A 27,295-nucleotide genomic window follows, 5' to 3' on the forward strand; every position below is an offset into this window, starting at 1 on the left:
AGAACAATTAGAAATTTGCAGTGTGCAAAGCATAACCTCCCCAGTAACGGAGCAATATTGTCTTATACGCAGCATGATCCGATGCACAGCTAACACGAGATTCACATGGAACTCTTGGAGTATTATACTGTACTGCAATAAATCCATCTTTTAACAGAACTCTACCGCCAGAACTCCAACTTCCTGTTTGATGATAAAAAACCCCAACACCTTTAAAAATATTTGTATGTAAAAAATACATCTGGTTGTATTAACAAAGCCTAGTAACTCCTTGCGAAGTTGTGAGAGGCAAGCTGGCAGGCCAGAAGTTCTCCCAGATATGACAGCAAAATAAACAGCAACAAACGACAAACTTTAATGGCCCAGCAGTGCTTGATTCTAATGTAAAAAGAGACATATCAAACCATCACACTGCATTAAGCAAAATCTTTAAGAAAGCTTTAAATGTGCTGCTCATAAACGATGACCAACATCACTCAATGGAAAGATTTCCAACAAACTTTGTGAGTTTCCTGCATGCAATTTTACCTGCTTGAGCAGTTATGAACAGAGTAAGCAATGCAAACGTTGCATTGTTTTAGAAAAAAAGAAGAGGAAAGATGCAATGAACTGTTCTACCAACCTAGGATCTCAAATTTTGGCAAGACAGGTCTCCTTAGAGCTTGTTAATATTTTTTCCTATGGAATGACAGGAAAGGCATAGGGTGAGTACAAATTATTGCCCACTTTATATTAGTTTTGTTTGGTTTTTTTTTAAGAGTTGGTAAAAGTGTTTCCTTTGAAGATTTTTGACAGCAGTTTTATTGTTTTCATAAAAGCCTCATTCAGTTCACAGTTCTGTTTTCATTCCTCCGTAGTAAAACACAACCAGAACTGCCAGCAGAGCCAGGCTGACAGACAGCATCTTCAGTCCACCTCCTCCTCGTTGCCATGGGAGCGGCAAAGCCATCCAGGAGCTGAGCGGGCTTTCCACTGGGATCTCAGCAGAAGGGTGTGCTTTCCAGTTTGTCCCATTCCGTGGTGCATGTCTGAACTCCTGTGAAGAAACACACATATTAGGATTGAAACTGTTAGTATTTCGGATTGAATGTGCCAAATACAAACAAAATCTCCACCTGATGTTCAAATTAACATCCCTTTTCAAGACAAACAACAATTCAACCTGCAGCACATCGCCATCGGATCATCAGGTTTTCATACAAAAATGCCATACAAATGCCAATGCCATACAAAGTCAATCTTTCTAATAAAATTAACTACCAAATCAATGAAGCCGTTTGCAAAAGAAACAAATCCCCAGACCTCTGTGTCATCACAGAGAGTTGTTTGATGGGTTTATTTATTTATTTGCTTGTTTTGCTGCTATCTCGCTGCTCTCCCATTTCTGGCTTCTTCAAAAGAAACATCTAACCAGTGATAAAGGGGACCACAGCACAGCAATCCTCCGCACAGCAGGGCTCTTCTAAAGTCAGTCGCCATCTCCTGGTGTGCCAGCTCAGTGGTGCTTGGAAATCCTCCCACAGAGCTTTTCCTTCCCCCGGCCCTTCGGAGGCAGCTGTGCTAAACCGCTCACCTTCTCACTCCGCATATTGAATCCCAGCTCCCTGCTGCGCCTACCCTGACCATTCCCAACCTGCCTGCCAGCACCGAGACCCCCCAGCACACAAGGACCCCTAACTGCAGCATGAGCTGAGTCACCATTTCAGTAGAAAAATCCATGCGGAAAGATGAAGAAACTCTTTTCTCTTGCAACCTTGTTCAGTTCAGTGCACCAGCACTGTAGATACTCAGAAGTAACAACACCTATTCAAACTGTAAACTGACGACATTTGCAAAAGGTGTAAATGGTAAAGGTGTAATCAAATAAAGGTGTAAACCTCTTGCATCATAAAACTCAGTTCATCATTTATTTTTCCCTCTCTCAGTTTCAATCACCTCTTAGGAATTCAACTGAGCTCAGCTGGATTTGTAATCGGTTGGAAAATTTCCAGTTAAAAAAGGGGTTTGACTAATCTCCCCCCCCCCCCCCCCCCCCCCCCCCCCCCAACCCCCCAAAACACATATTTTGTATAAAACAAGTCAGGGACCCACCTGGATAATCTCGTCTTGCCAAGCAGCTGAAACAGACTCACAAGAAAATACAGCCCAGGTGCCTGACTCCCTTTTTTTTACCAAACATATTTCTGGGCAAAGTCAAAGAAATATCAGAGCTCCAAAGAAAGGTCCTGGCCCATGTAAGTGTGACAACACAATCCAAAGTGTCTGTAACTGCCTCCTGTTTTCCATTCCAGGAATCAGCTCCATTATAGTAATTGCAGAAGGAAAAGAAGGATTACTGCCCGTAAGGTAAGGAAGCACCACGGGGCAAATGCCAGCCTGGCATAAATGCTACCCTAACATCTCAGGTATCGTTGATTTAGATCACAGTTCACACAGGCGAAGGGTTACTGAACAAGTGACCTACGAAATGAGGATGACTGCTTAGATATACTGCACCCAGAAGCCCATCAACCAGATAAATGGAGCAAGGACACAGGCAGGGGGATGGGGGTGCAGCTCTCCACAGGGTAAGGTGCAGGAACAGCGCTGCTCCAGGACTGCAGTCCTACACGGCACAGAGCATGTGAGCTTCATCAAAAACTGAAAAACTGCTTCATATTGTTATTAATGACAATCACCTTCTGAGGCGTCTGAAATTTTAGTAACTGGCCACAGCTCTTTCATCCCCCCAGATCAAAGCTGGTTAACCTTTGCTTGCAGAATAAACTGGAAGCCATACAGTATCAAGAATATTTCATATATGAATCAAAACTCATTTGCTGTTTATTCTTTCTGGACATTTATAAAGTCTTTCTTTTCTTTGCAGGTCTCACAAATCTCTACCAATCTAAGGTGCATAACTTATGGTCATGACCCATTTTTACATGCATTGTTGGCATGTTAACACTAAGGCTAAAGAGATTTAAAAGAACAGATAAATCTGTAAAAATATCAATACAACCAAAGACTGATCTCTTCTGAAATTTAATTTTCACCGATTCATGACTTAAAATTTGGCTGACTACAATCAGACTCCCAATTCCTCATTAAATATTTCTACACAGCTTGCTAATCAGTAATCCTGAATATTTAGTCGTACAAGATTAGACGCTACCGCTTAGCGAACAGCTAAAAAGGGCCAGCACCACATAAACGACTTTGTAACTTTCTCTGCGATGCTCCTTTTCATGCTCAGCCTCAGTTCCTACCTGTCTCTGCAAGATCGGTGATAGCCAGCAAAACACCCCAAAACCAAGTTACAACTTGTAAAAGGTTTGAGGAACCTTGTTTTCCCCCCTTTACTAACAGTTAAACACATCAGCGTGTCAGGCATTCATTCACGTTCCTGTGCAGTAGTTTTCAGCAGCGATTTCACCGGCACTTCATTCCTGTTTCATAGTTTTTCTGTTTTCCAACCTAAAATCTAATAGTCCCATCTTGTTGGTATAACTTTGATCATGAACGGTCAATAATGTTTTTTTCACTACCGTATTGTTTTCTTTAAACCTCCACGGCACGCAACATGCAATGCACGTGCATTGGGTAGCGCTGCTCACTGCTGGTAGGACTGACGGCAAAAGGGATTTTAGCGAGGTTTCCAAAATCCTGGTGGTGGGGAACGCTGCTGGCCCCACGGCTGCTTGTCCCAGCGGTATTTCATCTGAATTAAGTCAGCCTGTAAAGTTGTGAGGCCCATTTTCTTCCTTAGTTTATCATATTTCCCATAAACTAATGATCATACTGATAAGGCTAGACCCGTTTTTTATTTTCTTACCATAGATAAGACTTTCTCTTGCAGTATTTTACTAATATTGAAACTTCACTGTGTCTGAGGTACAATTCTCACCATCTCACCATGCTGTTGTTTTCCTGCTATCTTGTATTTTGAACTCCGACACATTTGTTTCTACCAGTAATCACCTTTTCTAAACTGCTCAAAACTTTCACGTTTTCAAAGCAGCTCAGATTATAGAGGAGACTGTCCAACAATTTAAACCAGAAGTTTTTCTTTCAATAGATGCATACATGAAGCGCTATTCCTATTACCTTGCTAACCTGCTTTCTTTACAGATTTTCTCATGACTTAAACTGTTTTGATATGGACCAAAAGATTACAATATGTAAACTAAAATGACCCTTTTCTTTAAGAGGTACTTTACAGCTTATTACTGAAAACACTGCTGCATTTCTGTTTGATAACACCTATCTCTTCAGATGGATCCTGCCAAATGTTTAGGTCAAGAAAAGTAATGAATATGTTCATCCCATCCATGTTTTCTAAGAACTGGTCTCTAGTTTGCCCCGGAATTCTGCCTTGCGACACTGTCGTGTGGGTGACGCCGCTGGCTCCCGTGCAAGCTCTGTCACCCCTGTCACACAGGGTGCGCCTGCAGCGAAGGGGACACCTGGTTCCCTGCGACTGAAAGGCTCCTTTGACTGAAACGGCAGTCTTTGGATCCCCCCTGCAATTCCTACAACAGCTTTTAAATCCAGGGTAATCTCTCAGAGACACCTGCAGGTAGGTGCCTCTTCCCGAGGGGCCGGCGTGCAGCCCCGTCAGACGTGACACACAGCCCCCCCGTGGGAAGAGCTCTGCTGCGTGACCGCACGCCACCCGCTCTCCAGCTGTCCTGGTGAAAAACACAGTAGATATATTTTTATTTGGGCAAAAAATCCTGCTGTAGGCTCCGTCTGAGGAACTCGTTCCCAGGTAAAGCACACAGCGTATTTGTAGTGTACACTGCACGCACAGCAAAAGAGGGGGGAGGATGAAGTTACAGAAACCAAAACTAAAATTAAGCCTTCTAGGGCAGACAAGGCAAATTACAAGAGCTCCTTCAGGCTGTCACATGAGCTTCAGAGCTCGCGATACGGTACAGCTATATTCGGAGATCCTCCCAAGCATGTTCTTTTCCCTAAAGCTTTCCATATACCATGCCTTGAAGAGCTATCCAAGACACCTGCGGAAAAGATCTTTCATGTTTCAAGGGGAGGGAAGTCCTCCACGGAAAATCAAGTTTATTACAGCTCGTTTATGCACCTTTGCTGTAAAAAAACTGGGTGGAGGCAAAGATCTCATTTGTTGAACTAGCAGTTATACTGGTCCGCTCCCTGCGCTCTCCCTTTATAGAAGTATTAATTCTGAAAGGCTCTTATTTGTATCTCCAGATAAAATATCTGCAGTGCATTAGCTTTTCAAGGAAACCTTCAAGGCATTTCTGTAATACTCTGCACTGATATCACTGCGATACTTACTATACACAATCACTAATCAGAGGGCAACAGTTTCCTAAGCTGAGCTCAGAAATTGCACTTTTGTAGCTGCAAGACTCGGGAAGATCAGCATAATGATTCAGTTCAGTGGAATTTAGAACTAAATCCAAAGCCTCTTTTACCCAAAAAATACTTGGAGGAAATCCCAAGGTAAAGAAGTTTCCAGAAATATGTGTTTATAATAATTTAAGTCTTGATAGGCTATAAACTCTTTGGTAGACTTGTTAATAAGGAGCGGTGCTCTCACTAAAAAGGACCGCAATGAAGAAGGTACTCTAAGATTTAAACCTATATGCTACTAATCAAAATGAGCGGAGGAAGGGAAATTATCAAACTGAAATGTAAAGACAGACACTTTAAGCACCTTGTATTTCCATCGAGGCAGCCTTTCATCTTGTTTTGGCAGCCACAAAGTAAACACAAGACTTTGCTAATAAGGTATAATATAAATTATTAAACCACCTAGTGTATGATCAAATGCATTTCAGATTATTTTTTGAATAATTCTGCCTTGACGACTGCCAGGAGTAATATATTTTGTGTACTCTTGCGCAGACCCATTGATTGCTGTCTTTCTGAAGCTCCAGCCCCAGCCTTAAACTGCCACGCTTGAAAGAAATATATAATCACATCAAACCCCGAGCTTTGGCATCTGTCGATCACAGCCTGGCTTTTTGTAAGATCTCACTTCATGTTAGTCAACAAAGACATGAGAGCAACTCTTTAGCTCTGAGCTGAGGTTTTAATAGATTCAAAACATTTCTTACATGCAAATTTCTTTTATGGCTCAGGGGCACTGTTAGAGCTTGAAGTGGTAGCTAACTGCTGTGAAAAACTACTTCACTGAGCATACCTCCAGATAAATTAGACTTCTGAATTTTTCAGCCCAACCAAGTACACGTTACCCACTTGTACTACTGGCTTTAAAAATACGGACTTTTAGATAATCATGCACAACAAGCCTGTGTGACAAATTAAAAGAAAACATGTTAAAATATGCATTACATATCCTGCTGCGCCACTTGAAACTCTGGGCTATTACACTTTGGAGGCATTTTTCAGATCTAAAAAACCAAACAGTTACTGAAGGTCGTGTAGATTACACATCCAAAAAATATGTAAATTAGATTTTATTGAATAGTTCCGGAAGACGCATGTAGTTCTGTCGGCATTAAGACAGCTACTTTGATTTATTACTCATGCAATTCTACCAGCCTTCTGCAAACGTGGAATGCTGATCTTAGAGTAGAAAATAAATAGCAGAGAAAACATTTTTTCCTAATGGAATTAACATAATAATTCCCACAAGGAGCATCCCTGCCACCATGAAGGAATGCACGGTGCTACGCTGTTAAGAGAAAATGCTGTGTGCAAGCATGCCTGTGTCAGATGTTATCAGCTGTGCACCATTCCTAGGGATTCACTGATTCCAAATACACATGCAGTTTACTTACCCATTTAAAGAAGTGGGAAGCCTTGAAAAAATATATAAAGCAGCCGGGCAGTTTTGCAAAGGAATTCCATACTTGTTTTGTGTGCATATACACTCGTGTGTGATATACGACTGTATGCTTTAATATATGTGAGGGGACAGAACCGAGCTGAAGGAGGAATACAGATGTATTATTAATTTCTCAGTAAATGGTCAGTCTTAGCAATAATTAGGACTTTTAATCTGTTAAACCCAAATAATTGCAACTGAAGTTATAGTATGAAAATAAATAAATCAAAGCATTTTGCAAATAGCTGCAATCACTAAAACTGTCTTACATCTGTCATAGGACACTGGGATGATTCAGCCTGCATCTGATTCATCCTTCTGCTCAAAGAAGGGTCAGCTATGGCCCAGTTTGCTCAGGGATTTAATTAGCTGGGCTGTGAAAAACAGCCTCCAAGGATGGAGACTGTACAGCCTCTCTGGACCTTTGTTGTGCTGCTTTGTTGACCGTCTTCATGACATAAATGTTTCTCTCCACATCCAGCTTGAACCCCTCATTTTGACTCACGCTTACTGTCTCCCCTCCTCCCACGTGCACCACTGTGAAGCACTTGGCTCTGCCTTCTCAATAACCTCCCCACAGACACAGGGTGGGGGTCTTCTGTGAGGGTCTCCTGAAGACACCCCTTCTCCAGGCTTAACAAGCCTGGTCCCTCAGCCTTTCCTTACAGGCCAAGCGCTCCAGCCTCTGACCATCAATGTGACCCGACACTGAACTCGTTCCAGTTACCAGCTCCTAATTTATATCAAAATCACTATAAATGACCCGGTCAAGGCAGGTCAGTAATACTCCGAGCAGCTGGACGATGGTCAAATACAAACATAAACCACATTTAATAATGGGAGGATACAGAGATTCATTGATCTTAACCTCAGCTGCATCAAATCTGACAGTTTCTTCAAGGTTTGTCATCCCTTACGGAGATCATCTTTAATTGGGGCCCACGCCAACCTGGTCAGCAAGCCAGCAAAACCTTTTTTTCTTTCCCAGTAACACTTGCACGATCTGTCTGACTCCTTTGGTCAGCGTAGAACGAACACCTTTCCCATTCCTCAACTACCTCTCACCTTCATTACTACTACGATCTCCTCCTGTCTGTCCTGGTTTCCTTCTACTTCTCCCCATTTCTCTCTTGCACCAGCTGACCATACCGCCTCACCTAACAAACCAAAGCAGAGATGTCAACAGGAACACGATTTTGGAACAACATGCCATATAACAGCTTTCTGTTCTTGTCACACAGACCCACCTCCAGAACTTCCTCCTCCTCCATCAACATTGAATTCAAACTTTAATATTCCTGTGTAAGAGCATAAAAGAAATTAATTCTCTCTCTGTAAGTCACCGTACTTGAACTTCCCACCATCACTGTAAGGCTCCACTGGTGTTTTTCTTGGCAGGTGTCTCTCTGCTCTCCTCCATGTTCTTACCTAAGGGTAGGACCTTGCCTACCTCCTTCTTTTTCCTCCTCCAAACAGTCTTTAAGGATTATTCCCTCAATGAGCCCTCAAAATTCATAATGCAGTTAAAAAGCCAGACAGAAGGCTGAGTAACTGGGGCTTATGAAATTACTTCCTTTTTGATGTACACTTTAAGGAAGAGGGAAACGACCCAAAAGATCAACCAACAAAAGAAACAAAAAGATGAGAAACACGCAATCAAGAAAACACAAGCCAGAAACACCACCAAAATGTTTAAACCACAGTTTTGTGCTGCTTTCCATTGCACTCACGGTTTTAGCCTGTTTCTTTATATTTACCTATAATTGCTTCTAGTTAGGAGCTGACACATATTTTTTTTTTTTTTACATAGCTGTGTTTTGTGCTGCTATTAGACTTAGCGACTCAATATCCTCCCACTACACAAATAATGCATTGTCAAAATAACCTGTCATTCAAGGTCAGAAGCAACATTTTGAAAAACAGTCAGTGTGATGTCTGGATTCTGAGCTTTTTTTATTATTATTATTATTATTTTTATTCTCTGTGTGTGTGTTTTGTTTGATTTGTAATAAGGTGTGGGGAGTGCCAATCACTATGCCAGAAACAAGTGATGAGCGAGCCGGCATTTCAGTCAGCGCTTGCAATCCCAAGAGATCTGAAAGATCTTTTAAGCAGAAAAAGTTTGCGATGCAAAAATCACAGTCGTCCAAATAATGACTTGAAATGAAAAAAGAACTTAGCAGCACAATATGGACAAATTCAGGATGGGAATCTGTCACTATTTATCTCCCTGCGCATAGCACAGTTTTATGAAGGAGATGGCAGGTGCTTGCTCTGGGCACTTATCTGGTAATTAGTTGGCTAACAGACAAATCTGTTTCCTAGAGATCACCAGCACAGGCTTCATGGCTTTGAAAATACATTACAGCGAATTACAGGATGTACATTTACTTGTAATAACACTAGATACCATTTTGCAGTGTGCATACCATGGCCTCCCTCAGTAGATAGCCTGCTGTAGGATTCCTGCTTGCTCCTTCTTTAAAGGGTCATAGAGATTTTTTGTTGGGTTTTGGTGTTTCTGGTTGTTGTTTTTTTAATAAGTATTTTAAGGTTGTGTTTACAATACAACAACTTTCCCAGTTGGATGATGAAAGAATGCCAAAGAGCTAGCAGTATATGAATGTTCAACGACTGTTCTACAAATGAGATTATTAAATGAAATATGATATACTTTTTTAATAGCACAAGCCTTCAGAGACTATCACCTTTTTGCCTCCCTTTTAAATCTTGAAATAACAATGACAATTATATGGAGGTCAATGGTAGCTACAGGCAAAGACACAAAAGGTTTTCATCAGAAAGAGCACCCCAGTAAAATGAATAGCTAGATCTGAAAATATATATTCGTGCCACAAGAACCACCAATAGAACTGAGTGATATTCATCTATCAACAATGAAATGAGTAATACTGCTTTTACTTGGAAGTGAACTCTCTGAGCACATATTAAACCACTATCTTTAAGAGGAATTCTATACTCCCAAATGGTAGAAAGCATAAAATACTAAAAGCCTTTCTAACCATTGTTATTTGCAAAGAACACTGTGATAAATATCCCAGAAATATCTCCAGGGACATTCTCTCTCAAAATCAGGAAAAGCTTTTAAATATCTTTCACATGGAACAAAGTAGAATAAACTGATACACGTACATATTCTTGGCTAAAACCTTCCCCTTAATCCTAGAATATGTCATAATCCTGAATTTATGGTGTTTTCATTTATTCCTACAGAACTGAAGCCTTACAAATGGAATGTTCCAAGGAGACTTCAACGTTGTATTAAAACACAATCACAGAGACAAAGGATCCAGCCCTTCTTACACTCCAACCTCATGGGTAATAAACATGGCATAACATGAGCATTTCAAATATTTAGGAATGACACTACTTTCCACGGTTTCACATTCCATACCAGTCGGCAGCTGTGGGATCTATATGCCTCCTGCATTTTATAGGTAGAGAAACAAACAAAGAAGATTAAAGCGTTTTGAGTGCCATAACGCAAACCAGCCATCAGGTCTCTGCAATTCCTGCCTCAGATTCCGGCTGTCACCAGAAGCCAGCATTGCCTCTAAAACCTTCTATCTCTGTCAAGTTTAAGTGTAAATACATTTTCTTAAAGCTAGGCAATGCCTTAATATGCAGTCTCCTGACAACTCCTCTGCCATTCATTTTCACAGCCTTTCCTGCTAGTATTAAATGCCTCCGGTCCCTGGGACTGCAGATGCTCACCGAGCGCAGCTGGAATCGCACCTTGGCAAAAAGGTGCATTTCATGCCAGCCTGCCGTTTCCCGGTTAACAAAGTGTGACTGATCTTGACCAGCTTTGCAGGTTCAGTGATAATACAAAGGTTTTCTTTTCATATTGTCATGGCCTCTTTCCTTTAAGCGTCCTGGGCTGTCTGAGGAGGTCTCCCGCAGCGCCAGTTAACATACTTCCGAGCACCTACAGGAACGTCTGGAAATCCGAGGCTCCCTTTTTAATTTCACACTCAGTCAAGTTCATCTGCAGTTAATGGAGGCCTCTCGCATGGAAACATCAAACGATGGTTACTTTCTGTGATTAGGAAGCCTAACTGCTCTAACACAGTCTCTGCAAATGACTCGTCAGCCCTTCTCCACAATAAAGGTTACATGAGAAAAACTCCTCTTGGCTTGCTGCGCACTTCGTGCTAGATAATCATGATAGTGCCTTGGCGCTCTGTCTAAGACATCAAAGAACAGCAAGTATCCAATCTGCAGGCTGTAACGAATATCTGCCCTCAGGAGAGCGCCCGTATCGTTCAGAGGGTGGTCTGACCAGACAACCAACTCCTGTACCGGTGAAGCACTGCAGTGCCGAAGAGCGAGCCTGTGAGACCAGGCTCCAACGCTGGCAACCTGCACTCGGCCCAGAGCCCCCAGTGAAGGCGCTGGACCTCAGCCCTCTCCCACACAGCTCCCACAGGGTGTGCTCCATCGGGTCGGGACTGATCATGCCCTAGGATTAGCTCATGAGGAGAAAATCAGTTCCGCTGGAACTAACCATGAAGTCACAAGCACCAATAACCTCTTTTTCCTTGAGACTTCATAGCCCTGATTTAGTTTCTCTTCAGTGCTGACTTTTCAATCTGCTTGAACAGACGCCACAAAATTTTACGAAATTGTAAATATCTAGTTCCAAGCATTTTAAACTGACCGCTATCAAAAATCTGTTCACTAGACTAACTTACGAACATCTGCCTCATCTTCATCTGTGAAATGGGAAGGCAAAAGCTTCTTTTCAGAAGGATAATGTAAACGTAAATGTATTACTGTTTCTGAAGCAGTCAGAGATGTAGTTATGGGGGTCACAGGAAAGGTTAGAAAGAAATTAATAACTCCCTCGGGAGTGAGGTTTAAACAGCATGGAGCAAGTAGCACTGCTATGACACACCAAACAATGAGGAGGGAAAATATCGAACAATAGCTTATTAAATGAACGGTCTCTACTCTGTGCACAGAAGGAAACAAATCTGCCTGTGTGTGAAAATAGTGCACAAGCACATAATGGAAGGCTGAAACACAATATAGTTGGCATTTACATGGAAAAGGGGAAGTGAAAGGCCAGAATTTCCTTAGTTCAGAGGAACTTCACTTTACACTCCAAATAATTTGTGCACACATGTACGTGAGAAATATCATTCTTAGTTTCTTTTGTTATCACATATTATAGGTTTTCAGTATCACTGCAGTGTTGCACCACTCTCTGTCTAGAAAAGGATACTGGTCTGCAGGACACAACCCATTATACTTTAATCCAGCTTTCCTTGGTGTATTTTAATCCAGCTTTTTTTGTTGTTGCTTTTGTCGTTTTTTGTTAATTTTTTATTTTTTATTTTTTTCAATTGAAAATTCAATTTAATTGAATACAAGTATTAACTGGAATTGACTCCCAAGCAAGCGGTGCCTTCGATTCCAGTTCACTATCTTTGCTCACTGTAGTAACTTTTGAGCCTATTCACTCACTCAATTGAACAACTGAAAAGAAACCCAGTAAGTTTCATGTCAAGGGCTGGTAAGAAAAAAAAGGAAAATAAAAAATAGATCTAAATGAGTGCTGCCCACTGGGGGAGAGGCCAAAGCCCTGCCTCACCAATGTGTTTTTGGCCATCACCCTGCCAACCAACCTGTACTCCCAAAACTCCAAATCACACGCAACGGTTACACAAACCACCTGTCACACATTTTTGTCCACAAGGCAGCCAGAGAGAAGATCGGGGAGCTGTGGAGAGGGGGCTGTGCTTTCGCTGTGGAACCATGGCAGGAACCAGTGGACCCAAAGCATGGGAAACCCAGCTCTGTGCACGGGCCGCCTCTGCGTCACAGCGCTCCAGAACTAAATGCAAGCCCAGATGAAAGCTGGACTAAAAATATATATATGAAAGGGAAGGAGGTGGTACTGGTTAGCACAGGGAACAGTGAGCTGACAAACCAGCTTGCTCATAAGCACAAAGAGTCCACTCTTCCCACTTCTCCCAACATTTTTACAGCTGACAGACCTATCTGACTGGATGCTACTGTTGTACAGCAATGCAGGATAGAAGAATGATTTTACATAGTAAACTGTTGCAACGATATTTATTTTACTTCCAGGTTTGCCATGTTAGGCCTAAATTAAAATGTAATGAGTTTCTGTCCAACAGTATCAGCAGTTGTCGGCCATTTCCTTCTAAGCGAGGAAAGGGTGAGGTTCTTATGACAGATGCACAATCTTTGACGGGAATGTCACTCACCTCTACTTCTCTGAAACCCATAAAGTCTTTCCTAAAATTAGGTCATACTAAAATACACTGCTTTCAGGAAAAGAAGTTAAGAAAATCTTGAGATAAAGAAAAAAACCCAGAAGACGACCTGAAAATGGCAAACATATACAAGGTGTCTACAGGGGTGAGAAATGCAAGCCCACAGGGTGACAACTGTGGGGCTTAATCTAGTCTTCAACAAATTGATGGGTTTGGATTTTAAAATGCTTCATGACTCCATACTAAAGCTTAACAGAACTACAACAGTGGTTTGTTTTTTTTTTTTTTTTTTTTTTATCACAGAAGATATTCTCCCAAGTATAATTCTAATTAATTCCTTTCCAGCTATTAACAGCTACACATTTGGCTTTCCCCTGTGACAAAATCTGATTATGCCACAGAATCTTAAGCACTCCTCGCTGAAAAAATAATGAACTAATGTTTCCTTGGACAGAGATACATGTTGAGTAGCTGAAAGAAGAAAAGAACTCCTGTCATTCTAAGCACTATTTCCATTACTTTACCAAATTAAAGTTCTTGTATTTAGAGAAAAAGTATCTGTGTCAGAAATGGATATTCACAGCCATCCTTTTTGTATGATAATTATGTTATCTGCACTTATCAGAGATTTTGTATGTGAGAATTGCAAAATAGTTTCCATACGGATAAGATAAAGCACAGTCAGTCTGACTGAAAAGTCTTACAATCACATATGAAGTCATGTCAAAACAAGGACAAGATTTTTTTAAAATCCTGTAGTCCTGATAACAAGACCCTTTCTTGAGGACCAGAAATCCATCTGGTCGCTATTATGCATAGGTAGTTTTTGTAGCTATGTGATGTTTTGACAAAAAGAGCTAAAATGTACTTGCCTACCCATCTTTGTTCCATCAAAAGTATTTTCACAAAAATTTCCAAGCCACCCCAATCCAAAATGGAGCATTTGTTCCAGTTCTGTCATAGTATGTGTGTGTGTGTGTGTCTATCTAGCTGAAGAAGAATCCATCAATTTGAAAGCTAAGACATTTAGTGAATAATTTTCTCATATAATATTGTTTCAAGGATCCTACAGTTACACTGAGGCTAAAGAGAAAAATATTAATTTCCATGGGGCTACTGCTTTTCATTTTGCATTTGACATCTGGCCCTCCAGCCAGCCAGGTTTCCTTTCACTATTTATCAATCACACATCCATCTCATGTTGTAGTACATGGGTGGTTAACCCTTTTTGAGAGGACACATGAGTTTACTATGATCCTTGCACTAGCATGCCTTGCCAATCACACAACCAGGCATAAATCCACCATGTGATTAGTAGCTACTAGCTCTCCTTCTCCATACATCACAAGATCCAGCGTGTAGGATGCTGACCAGGTAACCGTTGGAGAGGAGGGTAGTGGGTAGCACCTAGTGAGGCAGGTGAATTCTTCTGGTGGCTGCAGGCTGTCCCATGCCAGAGGCTGGCCATTTCTCTGCTACCAGAATGACAACATGCTCACCCATCTGTGGAGAGGGCTTCTTTACAGGTCAAGTCCCACAAAACAGCATTTGCACCGGTAAGGCCAGGTAAAAAGGCAAAATGAACAGTGCTGTGAAGAAGACATTGATAGCACAGCAACATCAACACATTCATTATGGCATTTGTTTACTTATGTTGAGCCAAAAGCTGGAAAATAACTATTTCCCTTACGGAACGATGAGCTATGTAGGTCAAACATGGTCTGCCTTCAGGCTCTTAATATTTCTGTGTGATTGTCATCACCAAGAACAACTGAAAATGTGCATTTCTTTTTAAGAAATATTTATCACTGAAAATGTTTTAAATTTATGTTTTTATTCTACAAATGACTTGTCAGCCCTTCTCTATAATAAAGAAAACATGAGAAAAATCCACATTATTTCTTGCATACCTTGCTGGCTTAGATCACCATGTAGTTCAACTTTGGTTTCAACTTTACACCAGTGTATCCTAATGAAAAATGACTTCATGCACTCAACGACTAAAAGCTGAAGCACCGCTGAAGTACATCCATCTTCCTCACCATAATTCAAAGCCTCAGGTTTCTATAGTATCTAGGGTGGAAGAAATACGTCCTAGTTTTTCCAAGATCATAACTCTACTATTACACCAAACCTGGGTTGTGGTTCTGACTTCAGTGAAAAAATGAAAGTAAATGGGCTGAAATTTTAACATCCCTTGGGTTTGAGTTCCAAACACAGGAAAACTGTGCTTGAAGCCCTCTTGACTCTTTTGGAACCTCAAACCATGAACTGTTTCTGATGCACACCTGCGAATCTGCTTAGAGCAAACTCCCAGTGAAAGTGATGAACAAGCTTTGGAATCTGTTCTGATGAAAAAAGAAAAGCCTAATACCTAAAGGACCATGCAAACAGATGGAGTGCTAATTTTACTTTAGCAGGAACGTATACGGGATTTGGGTTAGCTATGCTAGCCACAGCACACCCCCACCACAGCCTCTCATGCTATACCTCTCATGACTAGATCCTTCAGTGCAACATTCCTCCTTCCCAATGCTGGATCAGACAATTACATCAAATCCAGTTGTACTTTCTGGATTTTAGCTAGTGTGAGCAACTTAACCTGGCATTGGAATAAGTCAGTAGAAAATCTTTCTGCACCTTTAAGAAGGGTCCTAACACCTGAAATAATAAATTAGAGGTGGGGGAACCCTTCAAGTCATTTAAATACACAATGGGAAGCAGTCAGAGGAAGGTTATCAAGGCTGGTGTGCTGTTCACTAACCACAGGTAAAGCTGTCTTCAAACAGCTTTAATGAAGTGCTCAAATAACTAGTTACTTTTCTGAATGTTTCTTTTACTTAGTGGACTTTGATAAAGGCCACAGAAGAGGTTGCTTTGAAATTTGTTACAAATAAGAACTGAACCTAAAGTTAAATAATTCTGTCAAGTCTCATGAAAAACTTCGATGCAACAGGCAAGGAGCCAAGTTTCTCAGAGGTAGAACGCAAACTTCTGAAGTGATTACTCCTCTTGTAGTCTGAGAGGGCTCCTTTAAAAAACAATCTTAGACCAAAGGAGAGAGACTGTAGCAGGAGGGCAAGGGTTTATTTCTGTTTTCGTTTGGTCCAGTAAATCTGCAACAACATGCTTTAATGGCTAATGGCATGATCGAGACTTTGATCTGATTGCATGACAAAGGATTTAGAGTGAACGTTAAACTTCCTATGGAATACAGCCTGTATAAACACAAAGTTCCTGTAGGCAGCCTTTGAAGAAGCAGTAGTTTACAAAGTCTTCTTAGATACAACTTTCTGTGGACTGCTTTTAAGGATACAGACATTTAATAAATTCAGTAGCATCACAGAAAGTTCTTTGGGTACTCTAGTCGAGTTAGGAGTATATCCTTGGCGGACTAAATTTAAGGCTCTGAATTTCACACCCACTTCACTGAAGCATGGCATTTGGATATTCTAAGATACATTTTTCCAATGTAGCCACCAAATAGAACCTCATCCTTATTACTCAACTGTAATTTGATTTCACTTAAAGATACAGCCACTGTAAATTTGCCTTTGAATTTTTATATGCAGACATGCCCATACACAAAATATAATTTAATATTGACAAAAGCTTAAAAAATTTGTTTCTTTCTCCAACTGAAAAGCCTTTTCTCCTTTACCTTATTACCCTTGACACCACAAAAAAAATATTCTAATCTAATGTTATTGACAAGCACATTAAAAACACAAATATAAATCACTATATTCAAATACTATCAAATTCTGAGTGGGAAACTATGATTATGAATGGATCTCAGTATTCTACTACGACTCACATTTAATCCTAATATTGCTGGATCAGTTCAACACTATTTTAATAGATCTGTCAGAATAAAAAAGTATTTGCAAAACTTAATATATATCTTAGTAAATTCTTATTATCGTAAAGAGAATCAGCAAGAACACAAAGGATGATTCTTAGACTATTACAAAACCATTAATCTACTGAGAGTATAATAACTTTTTTAAACGTGTAATAATATTAAAGGATACAGAACACCCTAACGTGCCTTTAGCATGGTTTGCTAATTTCTTTGAAATGAGATACACTTTAAAAACAATTTTAAGTTAAAAAATAGTTTAATCTCATGACTGTAATCTTTATTTGCCTTCAAAACAATCTTAAAGCTAATGAACCCTATTACTTCAATGGTGTTGGCAACAAATATATTTCTAAGAGGCAGAAGTTCAACAGTCCAATACCTTGTACGTGTAAAATCAAATCTCCTACTGACCTTTCATTTGGTGATGGGGAAAGCTGTATCACCTTCCCAAACCTCTACCTCCTCTCATGAGCTCCAGGTGCCTTTTTCATGCTGTCCTACTGAAGTATTCACACGTAGGAAGCCTGCTGCGATTACAGCTGCCATAGACGAGGAACAGGCAGAGCAATCATCCACCCAGGGCATAAATATCTCGGACTGTGTGTTGGCTTGCAGGGAAAGGAGAGAGGGGAGGAATGGAGAGAGCAAAACTGCCTACGTGAGCTTTTTGGTGATCTAAAGAGTAGTAATAAAAAGGGGATGACTGAATACTACAAGCAAAGACACAGCATATACATGGGCTGTATATAGACATGCAGGATATATATATGTGTGTGTGTGTGTATATATGTATATACACACACATCCTGCACCTACCTTTGCATTAAACTCTACTGGAGAGGTATAAAAGTCAAACCTATAATGGCTTTCACTGGCACAATGAGTCAGAAATAGATGACCTCCAAAAGACCAGAAAAATTGAGAAAAGTTGTGGCTGCTGCATATCTATTTTTTTTCCCCTGAAACCAGTTTAACCTTAGTGAATTATAACCTGGTGCATTAAATCACTAAAAACGAATGCCTTTTGATTCTTTCCAAAGAGTCTGTTTGCTAAATATCTGACTGAAAAGAAAAAATATTTGAAAAGAAATGCCTAAATATGACGGGGAGTGTCGAGTACTGAAAATTACCACTGCTACACACTTCCAACTCGTCCCTCTGCCAAGGGAGAGCAGCACCCCATACTCATCCTGCCGTGCACCAGCAGCAGGTCAAGCCCCAGAAGCACACCAGAATGGCAGAACCACTTTGGCACTTGGACTTCCACTTCTGGAGGCAGAAGGGGTAGGACCTTTCTGTTTACCTTCTCATTCTCCAGAAAACGACTTACAGTTGAAACATCCCAGTCGTTCCTATTTTCATTTACTGCATGCACTTCACAGGATTAACATAATTATGTAATTTAAAGTGATTAGACAGTGACATGCAGCCAAATAAAACTGACTGTGGAGGAAATGAAAAGTAAATAAACTGAAGTTCAGATGTTTTCACCTGAAATGGACTTAAGAGAGCCTTTGTTTGAAAAGGGGCTATGTAATATGTGTTGGTTCAGCTGAGCTTTGATCACTGTAGTTGAAATACCGTCCTGCCAGAGGGATGGGCAGAAAGACAACATGCCCATTAAATTAAAGACCTCAGGATAAAGCTAGTTAGCGAAGGTCTTATGTTGGCTCTTGGGTTTGCTGCCTTAAATAATTTCTATGTATTTTAACTCTCCATGCAGTGCAGAGAAATGTTCTGGATCCACAAATTACCTTCTGTTTCACTTTGCTAGTCATTAATTGTTTGTTGGCTAAATTAAAATCTTTATAGAATTACTGAAGATAAGGCTGGAAACACAACTTAAGAGGTGGCGTAGCCCATACTCATGACTGAAGGTGGCTGACCTACACCTCAAGCGCTTCTCACAGATACCTGTAAGCATGTTCCTCAAGAACAGCACTGATTAAAATTCCCCAACCACTACATGCAATCCAATCTGGTGCTTATCTAAACCCAGCAAGAAAAATCTGTTCTGCCCGTAAGAAGGAATCCATCCCGAATTTCAGATTCGAAGCTGAGAAATGCTCGGCATTCCTGCAGAAGAAAAATTCAGATCATCTCAAATCCCCAAATAAACAAAGCCAATATGGTGTGCAGATACTGTGTAGATCACAAAAATCTGCATCTAAGGAACAGCACATTACAAATTGTTGTCATTTTTTCAGGGAAAAATGAGACTTTTGAAGGTGCTTTTTAAAAACATCCATTGACGGCATTGCACTCTTAGAAAGGAAATTTCTCTTTTCTTATGTTAACTTTATAGTGACCTTAGTGAAATAACTGAAGAAAACATAAGAAAAGAAGATTAATTAAGAAGGATTTAACACCATCTTTTATGGCCTCTATTTACAGCCAGCAGGGAACACGAGTAACACATCAAATGAAACGGATTAATACATGCAAAAGCACTAACTACTCGTACGCCATGCACTACAGTCAGTTGTCTCACAGAAAGAGGCAGAGAGCAACCGTGCAAACAAAAGGTGTGCTCCTAAGAATGCAAGAGCACCAAATGCTGCACCACATTTTCATGAAGTATTACCTGAAAACTATTTTACATAGAAAATGTTCCTTTTTTCGGTTTAACTTAAATAGAAACTTCCCCACATATTTCTCAAACTGCCCCTTCTTGGACATCATAATGCAAAGATCCCTTTGCAAAGCAGCTTTCCAAGAGAGGCAAAAGGTGTACTTTATTTTACTTTATTTTTCTTCTTTGGAAATTCTAATCTTTCCTTAGCATTTCTCATACCGTCTACAGTTTCTGTTTCTGTAATTTTATGAAAGAGTGCTCTCCTTCCACCTCTATGCCATTTTTGGATCCACAATTTGCTTCCTTATTCTCCTTTTTTTTATTAAATCTCTAATCACTGGTTCCTGTTCGGGAACCAAATTTTCCACCACTTTGAAACTCCAGTGTATGTAAAAACTGCACTTAATAATTACTTTATGTTTTATGCATATCTTCCACATTTCCTTCCAAGTCCTTGAAGGAAGTTTCCAATACAGAGATGGCAATTCTGCCATGATCTCTTTCATTTCTGTTCCAGCAGAAGGCATTTTCTTCCCCTTTCCCCATTTTATTTTGCCTGCAAGTGAAGCACCCTTTCTACCCGAGATCAGAGAGCTCCCTTTAAGCTATGCTTTGTTGATACTTCTTCCTGGCAGGCTATAAAGAATTGTTTGATATATGCATCTTTCCTGTTCCCTAACATCAGAAAAAAGGCTGGGTGATGTTTAGAGGTCATCTTTTGCTAATGGAACTAGAAAATAGTTCTGGCTAACCGGGAGAACCAGGAATATAAAGCTTATTCAGTAGTATCCAGAAGTATAATGGTACAATAACCTACTGCCAAAAATAAAGGCAGGATGGAGAGAAAAAGGAACCAGCAGAGCGACCAAGCAATAGTTATTTTGGAGATATGTTATCGCGTAAAACCATGGAAAGCCAGTAACTGAACCATGCGCCTATATTTGCTTGCAGAGAAAGTCAGTCATAGATGCATTATGGAAAGACGAGTTATGAAGATAAAATAATCATGACTCTATAGTTAAATAGCCTGCTAAAATTATTTTTTTTTGCCTTATTTTTCCATCTGATTAAAATTTCCCACCAAAGGCCCTCAGACTTACAGGGCTTTGGTTTTGGCAATGCATTACAATTCTGGCAGGTGGCCAGCCTTTTATTTTTATCCCTCTGTCCTTTGGACTCTTCTTCATATATTTCTCATCTTGCAATATTTTTTTCCCTCTAGTCACAGAACATATGTAAACAACTAGAATTATTTTTGGAGTAGAGAAGCATAACATACTCTATTTCCGTCTCTAACATGAGATCGTATTCTTGCAGATTCTTATTTTTTTTTCAATGATTAGGTTGGGCAAACACTTGTCTGTAAACAGGATATATTTATTAGGTATTTGACTTTATGCTGCTGAGAAACTGTCATCCCTAAACATGGCCAAATGAAATTAATAAAAATAAAAATACTAAAATGTTATTTTAGAAATTCCATTCAGACTGTTGACACACACTGCTGACTTTTCAAAAATGTTTATTATCCAGTGACAATGTACTCAGTACTATGTGTAGTTGCAAAACTATTGCAAACCCACCTTCAGAATCCCAAAGACTAGTTTATCAGAGTGCTTAAGAACAGAGCAGATGGGCTAAATTGCTTTACTGAATCTCAAAATGCTGAAGTATATCCTTAATGCTTTGTTAACTCCAAGCCTGCCTCTACGAAAGGAACTCACATCTGCAGCATTTATATCTTTTTTCCTGTGAAACTTAGTAAACTAACTCTCGATCAGTTTTGAAACATTTATTCGCTGTTGTTCGTAATTGCAGTAACTTATGATATGCTCATTTTGTCTGAACAATCATTATAATGTTACCGTCAATACTTTTTAATGCCCAACCAACATATATCCTGTTAGATTCACCAGAACTAAATAAAAAAAATGTGTTTATGCATGTGTTCATGCTCTATTGATTCCAACTTTCACCTATATATCCTCTGCTGTGTATCTTCTAAGCATTGTTCTATTACTGAATCAGCAACCACGTCTTGAACTCAAATAAATCTATAGTGGATTTTTAATTTCTCAGTTAATTGCAATCTCCAAATGTATTTGCCCCCCAAAAATAGCTCCCCTGTAAATCAGTGCAACTTGGAGACATCATTCCCTGTTGAGTGGTTTTTATAAAAAAAATCATGCTGGAGTAAAAAAAAAAAATCCTAGCAAACACCTGTGCATTTTGATACTTGTAGTATGGCCAGAGTAGTCAGTAAGTCTGACGGCTTTGACCACTTTTTCACCTGAGCCGTTGCCTCCAACACTCCTCTCTCCTTCCTGCCCTACTTCTGCCACAGAGCTCAACGTTACTCAAAGTCAAGACCTTTTTCTAGGCCTGTCTACTTAGCCACAGTTTTGTCATTAGCAAATACAGTAACTACTAAGCCATTCTAAATGATTTATATGTTAATGTATATATATCTTGGATATGCTCTTCAGACACTGCAAAAGCACAATAAAAAGATATGCCAGAAATATCCTGAATGAATTCCACCACTATCTGTCTCCTCCTTATTTGGCACAGATACACAAGGTGTAAACATTTTATGGAGTTAGTAAATTGTCCTGTATCTGACATTTTGCATTCTCTCTTTTCCAGTCAAATCTGTTGATTCCAGTTGGTGACCTACTTCTTGTATTTCTTTGGACCAATTTTTCACCCCAGTCATATGGCCAAAATGATAAAAAAAATATCTCACAATTGTTCCTTCAGACACACCATTTTGCTTGTGGTTTTCCCTCTCAACTCGTCAGAAAAAAATTATTGGGGGACATGTAGCAGAGGAGAAATAGCACAGAATCGCAGATAAGCTGTGCTCCTTCAGAGGTATTCCGCATCACAGCACCCACAGAATTTCTTCTTGCTTAGAATGGGCTTAAGTCTTGCTTTGACATCCTCATGTTAAGTGCTCTCAATTTTTATAACATCATGTTTTTAGCCATATGATTAATTTCCTTGAACACTGCACAGTTCTGAAAGCTTTCGCTCTTTCTATGAACACTCCTCATTAGAGAGAAGTATGGCTGTGATGTAAGCTAATGAAAATATCGTTAATAATAGCAAGTGATGCCTAGGATATGCTACAAAAATAGCATCTTTCAACTTCTGCAGACTGTCTACAACTACAGTAAGCCCTGACTCAGCCACCTATCCCTCTTCATCATAGCACATAGCAACGTGCTGAACTATATGGTGAACTATATGCACTGTGGCCCCAGTAATACACATGGTCATTAGGGAAGAGCCAAGTGCTTTGTTGAATGGGAATGGGCTGAAGCATGTAAGGGTCTGGCTGCAGTACAGCCCATTAGCACATTCTTTTAATCTAGATTACCCCGATGCTACATGTAAATCCGTGTACTCCCCTGAACTAGCTCTCATCATGGACGAGCAAACATAAAGGAGTTGAGAGGAAGACATACCACTGACAGGGTGAGACCAGAGGTCCACTAGAAACTTTGTGGGCACTTCAGACAGCATGCCAGCTACAGGAGGTTTGCTGTTTAGGAGAGATTCTGCCCAGGGGACATCCGTGCTGAGCAACAGAAACGTGCCTGGCCTTAAAAGAGCCAGCTGGCAGCCAGCTACCCATCCTTTCAAGCCTGGGAATGTAGAGCGGGCCCTAACTCTTGCTCATTTGTGTGCACAGTGGGAAGGAGAAAGCAAAAGGGCCACATGTGTTTTCATTTTTTGCTTTTATAACCTATTTTAGGTAACCCTTCTCTCCATCATATAGTTTGATTGCTTGACTTTAAAAAGTTATCTGAGGTTTTAGTTCTGTATGCTGCCCTTTTGAAAACCTGGCAGAGACACCTGGGCTCGTGTTGAAGATCCAAGACCTCTGGCTATTTTTGAGGGAGCATCTGAATACATACGTTCTGGGTTGTCTCCTTCTTCTGTCCCCAGCCTGCCATCTGTGCACATAACACACATCTAAAGGGTCACAAGACATAGGCTGCCCCTTGTACCTTGCTCATAAGCATCTTAGGTTAGAATTACCTGCCTTGAGCACACTGGGCAGGAAACGCTTCCCGGCAGTCCAACCACGCAGAACAGCAAAAAGAGCATCCTTCACCTAGCCAAAAAGCCACGGTGACTCTGTGACAAACTGACTTTTTTTTCCTGGGAACCTGAAACAAGTTTCTGGTTTGCCATTTAAATATGATTTGTCAGGAGAAACATCCTAGAACATTTTCAGTTCATGTTCTCTGTATTAGATGTTGGCCAAGTGTGATTAAAAGCTTTCAGCTGTGGCTTCAATGTACAAAAGATGTCCCATTTATTGAAGTACTGAGATTCTATTTTTTTCCAGAAAGTTCCTAGCATGTCCAGTGGACAAACATAACTAAGATACTCCCTTGAAGGAGCGCTGGCAGCCCCAAAAAGTGATGAAAAGCCATTTGTCTTCTTGTTTGCTTGCTGTAGCCATTTCCTTGGGCATCCCGGGTACCTGTTCATATCTACTCAAAGGGCAGGAGCGGATCTATACATCACAATGAGTTCTTACAGAAACTATCAGCATCCTCGATTTTAATAATTTGATCTCTCATTTTCAACACACAAAATTTCAGCCAAGAGTCTGCTTGCTTATTCCCATGCTACAAGCTTCTGGCAGCATGCATTCACTTTAATGACAGGCTTGGTTCTGTTCCACCAGATCATTAAAAAAATTGTTCTGATTTTTTCATCAGCTGTGCTTAAATAGCTACATAGTCCAACCAGACAGTCTGAGGGTTTGGGCTGTTTTTTCCTCTGACAGACCTTTATCAGGCCAATATACACATACACACTGACAGTATTCAAAGGAGAGTTTAGCAACGTGTTTGTGCTTAGGTTTCACAGTCTGCCACACACAGTACATTAGGTGCGTTATCATTGCTCTGTGTTTCCACAGCCAGGCTTATTCAAGAGACCAAGTAGCTTAGCTTAACACTAGTCACCTAAGTTATGCATTGATTATTTCTTCTAAATATGAGTACTTCGAATTAGAAGGATGCATATATACTTTAATACTTGTCAACAATTTCCTGTAAAAGCAGCAAGGTGGCTGATAAACTGCCAATTAGCCTCCTTCCATGTGCTAAATTATTGCCACATATTTTTGGAGATCCTAACAACAGTGCTGGAGAAAGGACATCAAATGATGCTTAGAAATGTGATACACATTTTCATTTCACACTCCATCAGTTTTTACAACTAGAGCTCCATGAAATGTATGAGAATACTTGGCTAACAGCCATCTCTACTGAGGTGTAAAATAAGGATCAGATCTCTTTTTAAGAGAGTTTCATTTTCTTTACATGACTAAATCAGATGTTGACCTTTTTCCAAAATACATTGTAAATATTCTGTCCCTCTAACCATCAATTAATTTTGAATCTCTAAATCCAACAGACATGTAACCAACACACATTTTTTAAAAGACTTTGCAAAGTGAAAGAAACAGATTCATTCTTCCACTAAACTAGAGATTAAATACATTGAATTGTATAATCAGTGGTGTTAAATCTTTCCAATTCTAGTAAATTCTTTCCTCCTCTTGTATCCTGGAACAAGAAACAAGTGTATATTGCCTTTGTAGTCAGCAAAGTAAAGCTATAGGCATCAGCAAAAACTTCTTTTAAATTCAGATTTCAATCTGTCAGGAAAGATTAAAGCTTCATGGATATATAAAAGGGGAACTATAAAATGATAACAGATACATAGCATGGAATCGTTATGCTCGAACAGCTGCTGTTTTACCAGTGTAGTAAAGCAGAAGATGTCTTTTACTCACCTCTGTTAAACCAGAAACCTCTCCTTTTGCTAACGGTCTGGTGATGGATGCAGTGTAAACTCTGGCATCTGACACTGGCTGCCCCTTCATGAAATGTTTCCCAGCTTCATAAATATTCACTTCTACCATCTTACCCATTAACAAAGGATCCTTTGGCACAAGAACCTTTCAAATAAAGATAAAGACACAGTTACTAAACACCACAAAGCACATCAGTGTCTCCAGCTTCAATTCAGAAAAGATTCTTGATAAACATTAGAGCAAATCCTACATGTTTAAAATTTTAGGCACCAACATACACTATAGCCCCCGACACTTGGCCAGTAGCATCGCCGGCTTGCATCCTGTGAGAGCTTTGCAGTGTTAGCTCAGTTCTTTTCACCTCCAACCTATCCCGTGAGTTGTGCTTTTTGACTGAGGAGAAAGTTGGGTCTGAGTTGCAACATTTGAATCCAGACCCAAAATGTTCCCAAGGGCACTTGTACTACACAGTACTAACGGACTGCTGTAAAGCTTCCTATTTTCATATCTAACCCATGATACTTTTTTTTAAAAAGAAGTTTTTGAATCTGTAAATACTTCAGGACAGAAATTACGCCCTTGTTTCCATTTGCACAAGCCCTTATTTTGATTGCACATGAGATTCATGATTGACAATGAATGCCTGCAAAAATGGATGAGTGTGTCTCTTGGATCAGCAACTAATGCCACCCTCTCCTGAATTTGCACAACCAGAGTATCAGACAATCCTGTAAGAATTGCACTAAAAAGGCACGACATAACAGATGTTCCTAGGTCATACGTTACAAAAGAAAGAGCCCAACACAGGTGCAACATTTTTTGCTGGAAGAACAAATGACATAAAGAGGCTCTAAAAGTAGAGAAGCAGCTAAAAAAGAAAAGCTGAGTCATTTCCTGATTAAACACTGGAAAAAATCGAATCACAAGGATTTATTTAATCATATTTTCTTGAAGCTCCTCCACACACAAACGCAAGGTTTCCAAAGGTGATAAATGCATATGTATACCTTGACTTTTGGATGCTGAAACCGAAACACCTTAAAACAGCTTGATTTTTAGAATATGTGTGCGAAGGATTTTCAGAGAACAGCTTGGTGCCAACCACACTGGGAGAGCATTTTGTTGCCAAACATCGCCTCTCCATTTTCACCTATCACAAGTGTTGGCTCTCCCACCTGGAGGGAACCATCACCAGCAGTCTCCCTTTTTCCCTGAAGGCTCAGGGTGTTTGTAACTGTAGGAGTTTCCAGATCTTGGGATTCTGCTGAGCTTCCTAAGCATCTTCCAAGAAAAACAGATATCTTTGCCCTTCAGAGGCAGGCAAAATGAGACTAATGGAACTAAGTGACACACACCAAGCCAGGAGCCTGATGCTGAGACAGTTACAACGTGACTAGATCACCCTTCTTCCCATACGCTTCATCTCGGGCAAATTTAAATCAAAGGAAAATTTGGAAACTAAATATCACTGTGCCTGTGACCTCTTTATATGTTGGTATCTCATGCAAAATGGCAGCAAATAAATATAAATCCTCAGGGACAGAAATGAGTAAGTGACTACTACTTCAGAAAAAGAAGTAGGTTAAATGAAAATACCTGGGAGGTACCGTAAATAACGAAGCAGCCGGGCTTGACGTACACGCATACATTTTTCTGATATAAGTATTTGTTAGGAAAAAATCCCCAGCCACAATCCTAAGTTCTACCAACAGAAACCCTCATCTTGATGTTGTTCTGGCCAAGTTCCCTGTTGGTCAGTTTAGACTACCCTGTCCGATGAACTTTTTTACAGCGCATCACCAAAGCCCCCAAGGCAAGTGCAGTGCTGCCAGGCAGGCACAGCAGCTCTGTCCAAGTGGCTTTAATAGCAAACTCTTGTAATATTGATGAACTTAGTGATGAGAGAATGTTTGATTAACTATTTGAGTTA

At 40.1% G+C, this 27,295-nt stretch overlaps 1 protein-coding gene across 1 annotated transcript in view; it reads right to left on the minus strand.

Moving 5' to 3' along the window:
• Positions 1 to 331: 331 nt before the first annotated feature.
• Positions 332 to 27,295, minus strand: part of CDKAL1 (CDK5 regulatory subunit associated protein 1 like 1) — a 426,010-nt gene continuing 399,046 nt past the window's right edge. Inside the window, 2 exon segments of the mRNA XM_040588803.1 lie at positions 332 to 1,036; positions 25,345 to 25,509. Coding sequence (XP_040444737.1) covers positions 830 to 1,036; positions 25,345 to 25,509 — 372 coding nt within the window. The 3' untranslated portion in view covers positions 332 to 829.

Source organism: Falco naumanni, chromosome 3 (genome assembly GCF_017639655.2).
Source record: "Falco naumanni isolate bFalNau1 chromosome 3, bFalNau1.pat, whole genome shotgun sequence".
In the NCBI taxonomy this organism is placed as follows: domain Eukaryota; kingdom Metazoa; phylum Chordata; class Aves; order Falconiformes; family Falconidae; genus Falco; species Falco naumanni.